Raw genomic sequence first — 15204 nt, 5'->3', positions numbered from 1 at the left:
TTACCGAAAGATTCAGCAAAGGGGGTTGTCTGTGGTGTGATTATAATGGGCAAGAAGTGTTAGCAAAGAGCCGCCCAAAAGAGGCGGCCCCTTGGACTCAGTTTGCCACCACCCCCTTTTGCTTGCTGTAGGGGTCAGCTTTTTGGAGGCCTCTGTCTCAAAAATTAACCGACCTTTTTCCCACTCATCATTCATTCTCCTTCCAATCACTCCCGAGTCCCCATAATGTCTGTATGGAATAATGGTAGTCTTGCAGCAAACAAAGACAATCTCTTTCTCTCTCTCTCTCTCTGTGTTTGTGTTTGCTCTGTGAGTATATGGAATAATAATTGTAGCAACCTGTTTCTCCATTCTATTTGTGGTTGTGTTCAGCTTTCTGTAAGTTCTTTTCTCTTTGTGTATGGAATAACTGTGACCTTGAGTCTCTACAGTCTTGCTCTCTCTCTCTCTCAGTTTCTCCACCCTTGTTTGACATACCCCCCCCCTCCCCACTCTCTTCGATATCTCAGCTTCTCCGATATCTCAGAGCTGTGCTTCGAAGTCTCCTCCCAGCTCCTCTAGTATGCCTTATCAACTCACGTTCCTGGTACGTAACATCTTCCACCTTCGCAACGTAAATTCCATCCTACCTGTTGTAATATCAGCTCCTTCTTCAGTTCAAGAACTCTGCTTATCAACCATCTGAACTGAGTTTTGCTTTTCTAGCTATGGAGCTGCTTCTTATGATCAGTTGCAGCCCTTGCTTCGTTTCAGTCAACCCTGCCGATCATATCATCATCGTCTGTGTCAACCCTCCCGATTCCCATTGTTGCTTTCACATCTTGCCATCGCCTTCCGATCAGAAGCTTTAAGCCAGATATTCTCACCCCCTCAGACCTCACCTCTTGCCTTTCAATGGGAAGGTTTAAGCCATGTATTCTCACCCAGAAGGTCGACTCAGCCAGCAGCCGGTTCTATCGCCTTTGAGCGCATATACTTGTAGCGACGGCAGAATAGTTTCTGCCTCTTCTTCCAGCCCAATTCTCCCATTCCCAGAAGCATGCATCAAGAAGAGACCGTCAAAACGGCGCCCCCCATCCGGTCGTTGAGATTTTCGTTTCTGCCCATCTACGACAACTGAAACACTCCCGTCCTCACACACCCTCTTCGTCTCCAGCACCTCAGGTAACGTCCAACGCCAGCCAACGCCAGGATCTAGCTCGCCGTAGCGCATTCGCTATTGCCAAGCTTGCACCACCAAAGTTCGAATTAACCCACAATGAAGCAACCATCTTGAGCTCAATTCTTTGAACGTTGTTGCGTGCTTCACACTTTCCGGTCTGGCATGACGTAAAAGAACGCTTTTCTTCGGACCCAAATCTCTGAGTTTCGCCAAAGGCGTGCTTCCTTGAGTAAGACGCCGGATTCTGCCCAGAAAGCATTCGATAATGAGCTTGAAACTTGAACCGCTATGAGAATGGTAGAGCAAGCTCTACTGTTACGCCAGTCGCTTTACTCATGGCATGCCGATATCTTTCTTTGTCCTCAAAGTTGTTCATTTTAGATTCTCGGTCTTCTCATCCAGACGCGTGTACATACGCACGCTCGCGCGCGCGCGCGCGCTCTCTCTCTCTCTCTCTCTTTCCTCTCTGTGCACGCTCGCACGCACGCGTACCACAGCATTGTCCAAACTCTCCATTGGAAATCTGTGTTTCCAATAGTTCTCTCAGCAAGTATGTTAATTCGGGAGACTTAGGTTATAGCAGTGCCTACTTGTATAACAAACAAATTACAGAGCAAACTATTCCATTGAAGCTTAGAACAGGATCAAAACGAGCCAGCCCCTACAGCGCGCGCACAGAGAGAGAGAGATTTGGTATTTTTCTTCACTGAAGGCTCGTTGATATGCTTGCAGCCAAGGAAAATACAGATTACCTGAGGCACATGGGTAACATGACCTGAGCGGTGGAATATGTTGTCAATCGAGCCAATTAGCGGTGAGAGCTTGATTTGCGTCAACAAAACGTTAAAAGAAATTGATATGCTTCCACAACCTGAAAGTCTGGATTCAAAAAGGTAAAGCTTTGAATCGGTAAGGGGGAGAAGGACCTGTCAGAGACCTTAGGCTTTGGGGACTGAATTTGTGAACATTGTTTTTACAGACCAATGTACCAGGCCAATTCTACATCCAATCTGATACATCAAAGAAGCATGGGTCCTGAGCATCGAGGTCCAGTTGCTTTGGGGCCCTCTGCAAGCATATCCGTTAATTCCCTTGGATCTGGGGGTGTCAATTCTGCTAAGCAACGCCTGCGGTGGACACCTGACCTGCATGACCAGTTTGTGGAAGCAGTGACTCAGCTCGGGGGTGCTGACAGTGAGTATGCATTTTTACTCATTGTTGATATACATTGGTGTGAAGTAGGATAGCCTTTTTGAAAATAGTAATATGGTCGAGGCACCTCTTTGAAAAAAAGTAAATTTACTCGACACTTCTGCTTGTAAAGTACCAGTAGCTAATCAGCATATTATACTGTATGCAAGTTAAAGATACGTAGTGGACACTACACACACACACCACAAGCTGTGGACCCATTGCCCACCGGTCCAGGGCGGGATGCCCCTCGATAGGACTGCGGGTGCGTGAGTGTGGGGTGGGTGTGTTTTAAATTTTTTTTAATAAAAATAAAAAGGTACTTAGTGGAGCTATGTGTGTACACGTGACCTGGATCGTGAAGCAGCAGGAACGCATTAAGAAATGCCTTAATGTGTCCCTGGTGCGTCATGATGTAGGTCTCGTGTACACAGATACCTTTACTTTCTATACCTTGCACTTGGTCTATATTATTTTCAAGTTGTAATATATTAGCAGTCTATATGATCAGCAGTCACCCATTTATAATATGCCTCAGTCACAAGCTTGAGAAGCTCTATTTATGACTAGAATTCTGATCCCATGTTGTGCCTTTGAGCAAAGCAAACCATCAACATTCAGGGATAGAGATTTCCTTTACAAACAAAGACAGACATGTCTTATTGTACTGGTTTCTCACACCCAAGTGGAGAAGGACCAGCTTGTAGGAGCAAACCTCATAAACTGAAGTAAGGATATGGAAGAGCAATATTCACCCATATAAACTTTGGTCAAAGCATTCAAGAGTGGCAAGCTACGCAAATATCTATATATCATGGGCTTCAGACACGTATTTTATAAAAAATATCAATATTTAATTTGAAAAATATATAAAATGATATAAATAGATAGATTTGGTTACTAGTGCAGCCATCGCGAAAAGCTGCCATATATAGTAATTATGTCGAATCTAAACATTTAACACATGTGACATATACTTTTAACTTTAGAGTCTATGCATTTAGCGCACTATACATTCAAGATTTAACATTACAGATTGTAGAGAACAATAGACCCCGCAATAAACTCAAGTTAAACTCAAGTCAGAGCTTGCAAGTCATAACTCAAAATTCCACAATCCAAATAACAGCCGACAAGGCAAGTGACTTCTATTTAAATGAACAAGTCCAAAAATCTATGAAATATCAAGCATCATACGTATCATAAGCGGAGTCTGATATATAATAAAACAATCATTAAGATGATAACTTAAATGAAAGTCTCTGGTCACATGTCAAGAGGGAGGCATGCCAAGTGACAGTGGACACAAGAAGATTGAAAAATAGGGTTAGGTTTACATTTTAAAATTTGAAAAAAATATTACCCAAAAGAAGGGGGAAAAAAGTAAAAAGAAAAGAAAAACAAGCATATCTTAAAGAAACGAGTGTCTCACTCATGCTGTATATTCATATATTGTGAGCGAAATGAGAGCAATTGAGGAGCTAAGCACTGCTATATTAGATAGTCATGTTGTAAGGCTTTCAGATTCAGTGTAAGTGGAACACTTGATAGTTTTTTCAGGCCTGTACAGTCCAAGAATTTACGAGAGGACAAAGTTGGTAGGCTAGTATTTGTATTGAGTTAGACCTTGAGAGCCCTAGTGATGGCTTGCACTATGGGGTATCACTTCCAAAAGCCTTACACCTATCAGTTAGTATTTGCACTAGTCTTAGACAGCAATTGTCCTTGGCACAAGTATGTATTTGTTGATGAATTTTGATTGACTTCCATGTAAGAATGCTATCCTATTGGAATATTATCTTTATCTATCAAGGCAGCAGCTTTATGGCATAAGACCGTAAGAGCTCTTCTTTCCTGCACTTCCCCTCCACATTGAGTGAGGGTCCTACAACCTGCATGCTCCTTGTATACAAGTTGATATGCTTAAACGAAGCACAAATTTTGTGCTCTATCTAGATATTTTAAAAAAGAATCCCTTTGACATTGTGTAGACAAAAGCCTGTGCTTGGTAGGAAAATGAGACTTACACTCCCAAGAGAATCTAGTTGCTCCCATCGTCCTTAAAGCAGAAACCTCCAGTCATTCTTCAGCTTTCTTGCCAAAAGGACTGGATATCAAGACAAGCGTGGAGTGCACAAAATTGTGTCCCAATGGCATCTTGGACAAAGGCTACAGACATTTTGGTACCAAGGGAACCAACTCCCAGCTGACTCCCCCAAAACAACATATTTGACTTGGGAAAGAGAGAGGCCTAGTGGCGAGCCAAACCATTGTCAACCAGCAGCTTCTTTGCCAATGTCTAATTGGACACTCTGCTAAAGGGTGCTATGTATCTACCTTGATGAGTGGAGCTAAATCTTTCCACTCCCAACGGCTTAATTCTGCTTCAATCCTGATAGTGGGCCATCTCAAGGGAGATGGCTATTCCTCATGAACTATTATGTATGCATCGTTGAAGGTATGGAGCATGATACAAGGTCCCTTCAGTATAGGTCTCATATACCTCTCCCTGTACCAGCCCTTTTTTGAACAGTTTAGTAACAATCTTGATGGCTTTCTAATCCTAGATACCCTTGTCAATGCATACTTTCTTTAACTTAAACATTTAAACAAGAGGCGGGCTCACAGTTGAACTCATGCATTGAGCATCAAACCTTTCCTCTTAACTTACATCGAGCCCCCTTTCTGTGAAACAAACGATTCATGACTTGACCTGGGTTTGAAGTGTGTTCCAGTTAAAAGTGATCCCTAAGTTGTGTCGGCTTGGCATCATGAACTAGGGCCTGCAAGTGAGGGTTGAAATGGCTTCCAAATGTTCCTACAAATGCCTTGTGGGCAGTGTTTTCGTTGTATAATATGTAGGAAAGTAAACCACCAACTCGTGGCACCTGGGAAGGTTTGCAGTAGTAAGGACAACTTCTCTTAGCTTTCATTTATGGATGAGAAGGGGAGTACATATGCAAGCAGGTTATAAATGCTGACAATTTCTGACAGCAGAGCATTATGCACCAGTACCCCTATCTCTTGCTGGGCTGACAGTTAGCTTGTGTCAGCAAAATGGGTTGTGTTTTTTTGCATTTTGTTTAGACGAATGGGGGTTCTGCTGGGTGTGCAGACATAGCTTGCAATTCTGACAAGGATTCATCAAGAGTAGTAGTAATAATGGGAAATGATCCTGCGCTTTATTTCTACTAGTTTAGGGGAGTGGAAAGAAACTTTTGCCATGTAGGATGTATTTGGATTTCATGTAGTTGAGGGTATTTTGTGATGAGGGCAATAGATGATAGTGATGATGGAGATGACTATTACTCTAATATGAGTATGTAGCATGTATCTTTTGTTTTTCTGCATGGGTGTTGATGCTCAATAGTAGCTCCACCCTTTCAGCTTGCTTGTATCAGGTTTTCTCAGTTTCATAGACCCATCAATCTTCCGAAGACTTTAATAAACTTTTTTTCTGTCTTTCATCTATGCATACAGTTGGATTCTACAGAAGTACTGCTCCTCTCTCTCTCTTCTCTCTCATCCCCCCTTCATCTGGGTCATAATGTCCTTTCATACAAAAGAATGTGTACTTAATGAGGTCAATATTGCAATGATACTGAAGAATTTATGAATCTCTTATCTCAGCAGCTCATTGTCTGAGGCCAAATATACTTTAACTTATTTGCACCCTCATAAGTGAAGGTTTAAGAAGGCAATATGCAACGTATGCAAGGGTAAGGTTAAGAAGGCAAAACACGCAAGGGACCAGTTTTTTTGGGAGTTTGCGGCTCAATGATCCCACAAACGAATTTTTTCATGCAACAACAATACCAAGGTGGCAACATGTCCAGCTGTTATTGGATAAGAAAGGGTAGCTCTTTTGATGGCAATAGTAGCAAGTTCACAAGTGTCTGTCTTCACTTGTCTTAAATGGCCCAATCATGGCTCGAAGGCAATTGTTTCCAACATCAATTGATGAGCTGCTGTGATTCTGTTGGCGAGCTCCCTGAATGTACCAGCTTGGGGATGTTGGGAGGAATTAGCTGTGCAGTCTTCATCTTTGCTAGGATATTTAGTATTATAACTCTTCAGAGCTTCAGAGTTGTTTAAGTTAGCATCTATAGCAAAATTATTCTGATCGGAAGTTAAAAAGATACTTTGGATTCTCTGGGTTATAAGTCTGGATCTGATGGCTTGCAAGTCCTGATACCTAGGCTTATCAAATTAAAAAATATTTTGGTGTGATTCTACAGGATTGAGATGGCACTATCAGCCCCAATCCTTTCTTTTTGGCTCTTGAGCTTTTCATGCATTGCATGGTGTATCCCGTATGGAGCTTGCTCTAATGGTTTTGTTTAATACTTAATAGAAGTCTCTTTTCGCAAAAAAATATTTTGGTGTGATTTTGAAGCCTTGGTGCTCTTGTTAGTTCCTCTCTGCATCATGGTAGGGATGCCAAGGACCTTGCTGAGGGAAGGAATTCTTTTTAGTTCTCTTTTTACTTCAAGAAAAGAAAAATAAGGTCTCCTTTTTTCTTTTTTGTATGGACAGTTGTTTGGAAACTAAACGAAGCGCTAAGCTGCACTATCTGCTGTTGTTGGAAATTTCTGTGACTTGTGAAAATTCAAATCTTATAATGCATTGCAGGGGCAACTCCAAAAGCTGTTTTAAGGGTCATGGGAGTACAAGGCTTAACAATTTACCATGTCAAGAGCCATTTGCAGGTAAAGCATAATCTCAGAATGATGTTTCTGCGTTATTGGGGAGTGTCAAATCTGTTATTTTTTGTCTTATCTATGTTGATGAAGCTCCATGAAGCTATGAATTACTGATGTTATGTATCAGTTGATGAAGCTATGAATTACTGATGTTATGTGCCAGTTGATGAAGTTATGAATTACTGATTTTATGGAGGCTTGTCATTGTGTTTCAGAAGTACCGGCTGGCAAAATACACTCCAGACCCCATGGCTGATGGTATATTGCAGCCTTGCCAATAGAGCACCTGCTTTCCTGGCATGCTTTTAGTTTTGGTTTCTCATGAATGAATTCTCTCTATATCTGACTCTTCCTCCGCTTCTTTATTATGCAGCTGCAAGGTTGGAGAAGAAGGCTGGCACAGATTTGATGCCAAATACCGATGCTTCTTCGTGAGTACAATTAAAACTATTTTGCACTTATCTAACATAGCTATTCATCTTTGCTGCTCCAAGATTTTCCACTCATTGCTGCAGTTCAAGTACTTTTAACCCCCAGAGAAAGGAACTTTCTATTAATGCTTTGAAAAGCCACCTAGATCCTTTGTGATCGTTTTGTAACTGCAATGGTCACTAGAGATGCACCGCCTTCATTTTGAAATCATGTTAGATATGCTTATGAAGAAGAACATGAGAGGCAAACGCAGAAGTACTTGTAGATTCAATAATGAAGCTAGAGGAAACACTTCTGACAGACATGGTAGATAGTCTCCACCCCCATCAAGACACCAGAATCAACACCGTGGTCCTGAAATGCAGAAGTGTGAAACGCATGAACTGCCTCCCTGCATGCTGCACTCCCCCCCCCCCCTTCTCCACTTCCCGGCCTGCTCCTCGCCTCGGGCTCACTGAGGGAGCCCATACGTCATGCATTCAAGTCGCAAGGGGGCGCACTGTGTTCGCGGCCCCCTTCTTGTTCCTTTGACACCGCCACAGCTCGTTCGAGCTGTGGCAGCCAGCCTTCGCCTCCCAAGAGCTGGATGCAGCCAACCTCCTCCTTCAGGCCAGGAGCCTTGCAAGCATTCATGAGCCTTCTCATTTCTGGGTGAACAGTAGCCTCGTCAATGGTGCATTGAGAGCCAGCTGCCTTCACTCCTTGATCTCATTCCTCAGCCTCTTGCACTGGGGCTGGCAAGACGTGTTCAGCCCGCATATTCCCTTCATAGGAGCTTCAGCCAGCCCCTTCCTAGGCTTCAGTCCTTGAAACGCAGTCCCAAGGGCTTATCTTGCTTCAAGGTGCATTTGCAGCTCACTTTATGCACATCATTCCTTGCCTAGATTGTGAGCTCGAGCTTGCTTGTGCAAGCACTCTGAGGCGGCTTCCCCTTCAACATTCACCTCTACTAAACAGCTCTCAAGTTACTTCCTATCCCAAGATTCAGCTAGAGACTCCTCCCGAGCCGCGACGAGGTCGGGCGCTTCTTGGCGGACCTCCTTCCCACGGGCGCTTTCTTTCCCTCTCCTTTCACCTTCCTCGTTCCTTTTCAGCGGGAGGTGCAGTTTATTGCTTATCCCAGTGATTCGGATTTTTGGTGGCGACCTTTGGTCTGGCGAGAGGGGCTCTATTGAAGCACCCTCGATCCCCACAGTTGTCAAATTTCTTCTTTCACCATTGGATGAGCAACAGGTACAACAGGTATTGAACCTTCTTCAGGATAGGGCAGTTGTAGGTAGGATAGTTGGCCTAAGTCCCTCGAGGAGACAAATCGGGGATTGGATCCAGGCCACCTTGGCACTAGATGGGGACGACATTCAGGAGGTCACCATCTATGGATGCGGGGTTTTCCTCCTCCATCTTGACTCCCCGGATACTACTGTGGCTCTCATGGAGAGGAGTCCTATCCTCCTGGGCCCTCATTTGGTGTATCTTATACCGTGGTATCATGGATTCCATGGTGGAGGACATGGATTCGACTCACCATGTTCCTCGCTTTCTTGGACGCTCCGCTTCCCAAGGCTTCCGAGGGAGTACAGGTCCATCCTTCCCTCCATTGGGCATGATTTTGGTACAGTTTTAGAGTACCTTGTAGAGTCAAAGGCGGCAGTGGTGATAGATGATGGGGTCCCTCGATTCAGGCTGGTGGTAGAGAGCCTAGACACCCTTCCAGAGGTGATTCTCTTGGAGACCTTGGAGGGAGGTACTTTTCGTTGGAGATTGGAGGTCTCCGGTTTACCAGGACAGTGTTTGAGGTGTAGGCAGAAGGGGCACCTAGCGATAGATTGTACGAGCAGCTTGAGCGAGGTGCATCCCCCCTCACAGGAGTCATAGGGACAGCATAGCGACATGAGAGAGGGGGGGACTTGGAGGCCACCCAGGCAGTCACAATAGTTGTCTTAGCGAGACAACGGGTAGAGTCTCAACCCCTTGGTTAGAACCTTCGAAGGGAAGGTGGGAAGAAGAAGTGTAGCAAACAAGCCAGAAAGAATCAACGACAAGGCGCCAATTGCAAGAGGCGAGCACAGGCAGCTGCGCATGCACAGGGAGACTAAATTGGTGGCTCACAGATAGGCGTGCCACGTTATTTATGAGAGAGAGCCCTCGACTACAGGACTTTCTTCAGGCCCCTCTGGAGGAGAGGCTTCCCGCCCACCACAAGATCCCCTACAGCAGCAGGAGCAAGCATCAGAGCACCAATGCCCACGGCTCCTCCTCAGAGTTCAGAGGGAGAGCCCCAGAGAACGCAGGTGCCGTCACCGTAGAGACCCTCTATTGTAACAGTGGCAGACCCTGCACAACCGCCTTCCCCACCCTCCCCGCACCTGCCGCCTGTCCTACAATGATTACCCTCACCACCCGTCCCTCTCTGCAGTCCCCAACCCCCTTCCGCCCCCACCCTCGCCTTCGCCACCTGTCCTACATTGATTACCCTCACCACCCGTCCCTCTCTGCAGCCCCCTCTCATTCCCTTCAGACAAGCGCAGCCTCGCTCGAGGCCTCTTCCTCACTCACCCCGCTAGGTCCGATAGTAGACCCCTCTTCTGCGAGCAAGGGAAAGGCAAAGGCTTCCACGCTAACCTCTCCTCGACAATAGGTCAGCGCCTTGGGCACGTAGGATACAACTTCTTTTCACACTTTTGGGGAGAGGAGTTCGGAGGTTGAGTCCTCAGGCCTCCGCATGCGGGCAGGCAAACCTTTGCCGATGGAGTTTTGATGGCTAGGACCCTGGAACTATTTAGAGATCCCAGATACTTACCCCATGCCCCTGGAGCTGTTGACCATTCTGATCCTGCAGCCCTGAAAAGGGGGCATTAGTGTGGTGGGATCTTGCACCCACCCAGTTCGGATTCTTCATTTCGTCTCCACAGGGGTGGAGAAGTGGACCTGAGTTGTTCAACGTGATGACGGAGCATCATGTGTACTAGATGATGGATGAGTGGATGGGACCTCAGGGCATGGATCTTTGGCTGGCCCATGGTAGTTCCGCTTATTTTCAGCTTGGTTTTTCTCTAGCAAAGCGTGGGTCAGCAGACCTAGCCGTAGGCATCTAATCCCACCCACAAGAATTTGTGCACCAAGTGCCTCTTGTGAAAGCACCAACATGAGGCTATGAATCACACTGTGATTGAGAGAACCTGATTGTCCACCAGTGCCAGGGAGTGCAAAAATAAGCCTACAACCTCTGCCACAAAAAGAAAAAGAATGGAATGAGAGGGAGGCCCTGGGATACAAAGCGAGAAAGGGAGAAGGCCTCTCCTATGAGACCCCAATAAGCAGTTGGTTGGCAATTCCGGTATACAGAGAAGAGACACCCCATATCCATCGATATGAGAAGCCCATCCTACGCATGGTACCTTCTAGAAAAGGCCACTCCACCCTGTCGTAAGCCTTCTCAAAATCCAAGAGGAGGAATGCTATAGTTTGGGACTCATCGTGAGCCCAATCCACTACCTCCCAAAAGGTGAAGATCTTGTCCAAGATGTTGCCTTCTTGAATAATACTAGTCTGTGTGTCATGGATGATGTCAACAAGATGGGTCTACAACTGCAGACTCAAGACCTTGACTAAGATCTTGTAGGTGGTATGCAATAAGGTGATTCAGCACCAACGTCAAATGTTTGATCTATCTCCCCCTTAGAGATCAAACAAAAACACAGCCAACTTGAGGGAACGAGCGTGAGTAAAAAATCTCCTGGAAGGCCAAACTTAGGGGAGTATGTATGCACTCCTACAAGCACCTAAAGAAATATGGTGTCACATAGGGCACTTCTATGGAGGGAGGGCCTCCAAGAGCTCCTCATCAGTCAACAGGGCCTCTACTTGCCTACTCATGCTTGGAGAGGGCCATTGCCGGAGTGTATACCCAAACTTACTCCTCGGGCTGCAAGAACTAGCGGGGATGACTCCTTGGGTTAGGACAAATGTCAATAGAAGACAGTGGTTTTACCTCTAATCTCCTGAGGGTCTGAGTGCATCTATGTACTCTTCTCTTGTTGCAACCGTTATACGCTAAGCAAGGGCTGGTCGTCTAGAAGAACTGCGTAGTCATCTTCTCCCCTTATTGGACCCACAGTGCCTTGGAGGAGTGATAGGATAACTCAGCCCTACAGCTCTCTTTGTGGCATGGAGGTCAAGCTGATGCACTCTCATACCTGTTTGTGAGCCACTGGGAGGCTGGGTTCTACTCCCTAAGATGCTCTATGGAAGCCAAATCCCGTCTAAAAGCTCATACCCCTTTTAGAGGATCGTGCTGCCCTTGCCACCCGCTCACTACACGAGGCTTCCATTCACGCTTTTCCCCACACCACCCGCTCCACCCGCCCACCACCCCCTGAAACTATACCCTGTAATAGTTGGTACGATGATGAGTGTAAGGCCTTATGCCGTCAACTCAGATTCGAAACCAAAAACAGTCTTCTGAGCGCACCAGATACGCTACAATAGGTAATACCTCATGAGAAGACTGGTTTATCAAAGCTAAATCTGTGTTACTAGCATTGTCTTTGATCTTGAGGGATAGTTCTCGAGACGTTTAACCTAAGAACTGGAATCATGAAAGGAGTAGCAAATTTGTGCCAAATGTATGTTTAGAAAGGTCAAATACCAAATGAAAACTAGTTACTGATAAAAGAAGACCCTTTATATCCTTCTGTTCCCATATGGCTGCCTTGTGCCTAGGAGCTTTTCAAAATAATTACTATTTGATCTTTGATCAGAAAGGCTATTTGGCTAATTTTGAACCACCAGTTGAAGCTGATCGAACTAACCCTTTTTACTCTCCTTCCAAGTTGAAACAAGAATGTCATGAAGGAGGAGCAAGGAAGAGTATATAACATCATTGGATAATGATTATGACTACCCTCCTACTCAACCTCATGGACTTGCCACAACTATCTCCAATTGTGATGGATGGATATTGAGATGATCGACCTAAGACTAGAATGATTGAGGACCATGACAAATGATATATATAGGTAGATGGATTCAACATGGAAACCACTTGCCTACTACTAAGATCATTCATGTCCTAATATGGAGACATGGTTATGTCTTACCCAATCACAATCCATCGACCTGAATATGAGCTTAGAGGTTAGCTTTCTATCTCTAAATTGAGGGTGAGTGGACCAAGTAGAACGTTTTCCAAGTCTAAACCAAGCATTTGACAAATAAGGAAAGAGGAAGAGTATGCTTCACCAATTGACAATGGCATCTGTCCTTCACATTTTGGAAACCCGTGCAAAGCTTGCCATTTGTGTAACATACTTAGATGATGACTATAGATCAACAGACTGCCACCTATAAATTTTAGTCGCTAGCAATGTCAAAGTCATTATTCCCTTTGGAACTTTTGGTCCTTGTGTATGAAGTCTATGAAGAAATCTCTTTATTCTTTAATAGCTGAGAACAATAAAATGGAGGTTGGTTTTATAGTATCTCCCTCAAACCTTATTTCTAGACCTCTATAGCTAAATGTCCCCTAGTGCTAATCCCCACTAACTTAGCCTTCCCCCGAGAAAATTTCCCAAAAACAAGACATTGTGTTAGCCGAAGAGCTTTGTGCAAGAGTAACCACTTTGGAATATCAGGGAGGTGGCCCTCCTCAACAAGACTTGAATGTTGTGACCCTTATATGGCGTCAGTAGTGAGACATGCAACACATCATGGATCTTTCAAGTGGGTGGTAGCTCCTAGTGATATGCTACTTCCCAGACTCTATGATGATCCTCTAGGGCCCATAATACATGTGGGACAACTTGGTGTTGATGTTACCCTCCAAGGATGCATATCTATCCTTGTGGAGTCGTAACTCCATGAAATCCTCTTCTTTACACTCCAAATACCTTTTGAGCTCATATCCAAATCATCACTCCTTATTGATTTTTCATAGTCCATGTCTATTATAGTGAAATGCATCCCAACTTTACATCCCTACATTCCCTCAAATGGGCTCATTCTAATTGGTGCTACTATAACAAAATTCAGGTCCAAGCCATTTATCCCAAGAACTCTGGTTGCCATGGCATAAGTGCCTCAAATACTCCTCCACTCATTTGTTCACCCCCTTCTCATGATGGTGTTGTCAAGGGATTGATAAGCTTGCACTTGTTGGATTAAAGGGCCAGAGTCTAGGGGCACTACTAGGCCTAGGCATTATTGAAAAGGTGCAAATGAAGGGCTCAAGGCGTCACAAGGCACCTTTAAGGAGACTCCAAAAGGCAATTGTTAGGTTAGGTTTGGGGATGAAAGGAGAACACCAAAATGTGGAGTTGTGTTGAGAATGCAAAAGCAGTATATCTTGGAGAATAACCAAATGAGGATTATGTCCTCTAGCTGGAAACTAAGCAAAGGGGAAAAACCTCCTAAATGCAGAGAGAATGTACCCCAAGGGTGTGTTCACACCACGCTACACATAAGCTAACAAATCCCCCCTACAGTGGCAAAGTCGACATGTATAAAGAAATGGATCAATGCCAAAAAAGAAATAAGCAGATTTGCAAAAAGCTTCAGACTTTTGTCTCAATAGTACTTGGTGAACAAATCAGCAACAATGTCTTTTTTTTTTTTTTTTTTTAATAGTAGTGCTGGTTATATTACTTGAAAACAAGAGTACAAGAGGGCCTAAAGGCCAGCGGGCTGCAATCACAAAATGGATACAGCCCGAGGAACCAAAATACTAATTACAAGCCTCTCAGGGCATAATCATCGGAGAGTGGACAAATAGCCACGGTGGGGGGGAGTAATGCCACTGAAGACTCTGAGCAGAGTGCTGGAAGAACAGCTCTCAGTGGTCCCAGTCGTGAAGGAAGCGTCGTCTCTTCTCCTTCCCTGCCCGGGACTCCCCCTGAATCTGATCCCACTGACCCTTGAGTGTGTGAACGATCGTGCTCCAAATGTCTGCTAGGGTATGGGTAGCAGAAGAAGCCTGATCTCCTAAGGTCTGCGCGCATCTGGAAGTCCAGATATGCCAGCCTGCAATGCTCCCTATGATCTCCCAAACTAGGTGCCGAGTCATCGCTCCTGCATCTGTCTCTGTCAAATGCCAAGTGAAGCTGTCCATGTATGCCCAGGTGGCCTGCATGATGAAGAAAACTGGATCCTGCGTAGAGAACTCATAAGCCAAGTGATGTCCCATCTCGGTGCTGCACCAGCAAACGGCTCCCCAAGTGACCGGTCCTAGCTCGGGTGCAGCCCTCGCTAAGATCCCCATGACTCCCTTCCAAACTGTCTGAGCATGCAAGCAGCTCCAAAGGCAGTGCTTCAGGGACGACTCCTCCTGAAAACACATCTGGCAGTGCCCCTCCTGCCCCATCTGCCTCAACCAGCTGCCAACTGGTAGCCCCTTGTGGGCCACCATCTAGAGAAAGTAAGAGATCTTCCTCGGCCGCCAGCTTGCCCAAAGAGTCTTCCAGAATGTGCGAAGAAAGACCAGAGATATCCCTTGGGCATACCAACTATGTGCCTGTGTGGGTAGCCCGCACTGGAGAGCCCCAAGAGCATGCCTACCAGTATGCGCACTGTAAGAAAAGAAGGGGGTAGGGTTCTCTGAGGTCACGTTTTCCCTTGCAGCCCTATGATGCAAAGGCGCTGCCAGGGAAGCTGGGGGTCGATCACGGCCTCTCTGCTCTGGAGACGGCTATCATCGGCGACAGTGAAGAAGTGGATCGAGGA

At 45.4% G+C, this 15204-nt stretch overlaps 1 protein-coding gene across 2 annotated transcripts in view; it reads left to right on the top strand.

Moving 5' to 3' along the window:
- The first annotated feature begins 493 nt into the window (after positions 1 to 493).
- Positions 494 to 15204, top strand: part of LOC147895980 (uncharacterized) — a 33572-nt gene continuing 18861 nt past the window's right edge. The window contains exons 1-6 of one of the 2 annotated variants that reach the window (XM_087383201.1): positions 494 to 586; positions 1895 to 2055; positions 2142 to 2356; positions 6986 to 7062; positions 7272 to 7314; positions 7430 to 7487. In XM_087383201.1, the coding sequence (XP_087239327.1) occupies positions 1952 to 2055; positions 2142 to 2356; positions 6986 to 7062; positions 7272 to 7314; positions 7430 to 7487 (497 nt within the window). In that variant the 5' untranslated portion in view covers positions 494 to 586; positions 1895 to 1951. Of the gene's footprint in view, positions 587 to 638; positions 1165 to 1894; positions 2056 to 2141; positions 2357 to 6985; positions 7063 to 7271; positions 7315 to 7429; positions 7488 to 15204 lie in introns of those variants that run through there. The other variant, XM_087383202.1, reaches the window with a different exon arrangement.

The sequence above is a fragment of the Dipteris shenzhenensis genome, chromosome 12 (assembly GCF_047967505.1).
Source record: "Dipteris shenzhenensis isolate YYH24624 ecotype China chromosome 12, Dip_SZ_1.0, whole genome shotgun sequence".
Classification (NCBI taxonomy): domain Eukaryota; kingdom Viridiplantae; phylum Streptophyta; class Polypodiopsida; order Gleicheniales; family Dipteridaceae; genus Dipteris; species Dipteris shenzhenensis.
Note: the sequence above shows the minus strand (reverse complement) of the source record. Positions and strands in the feature narration are given on the sequence as shown.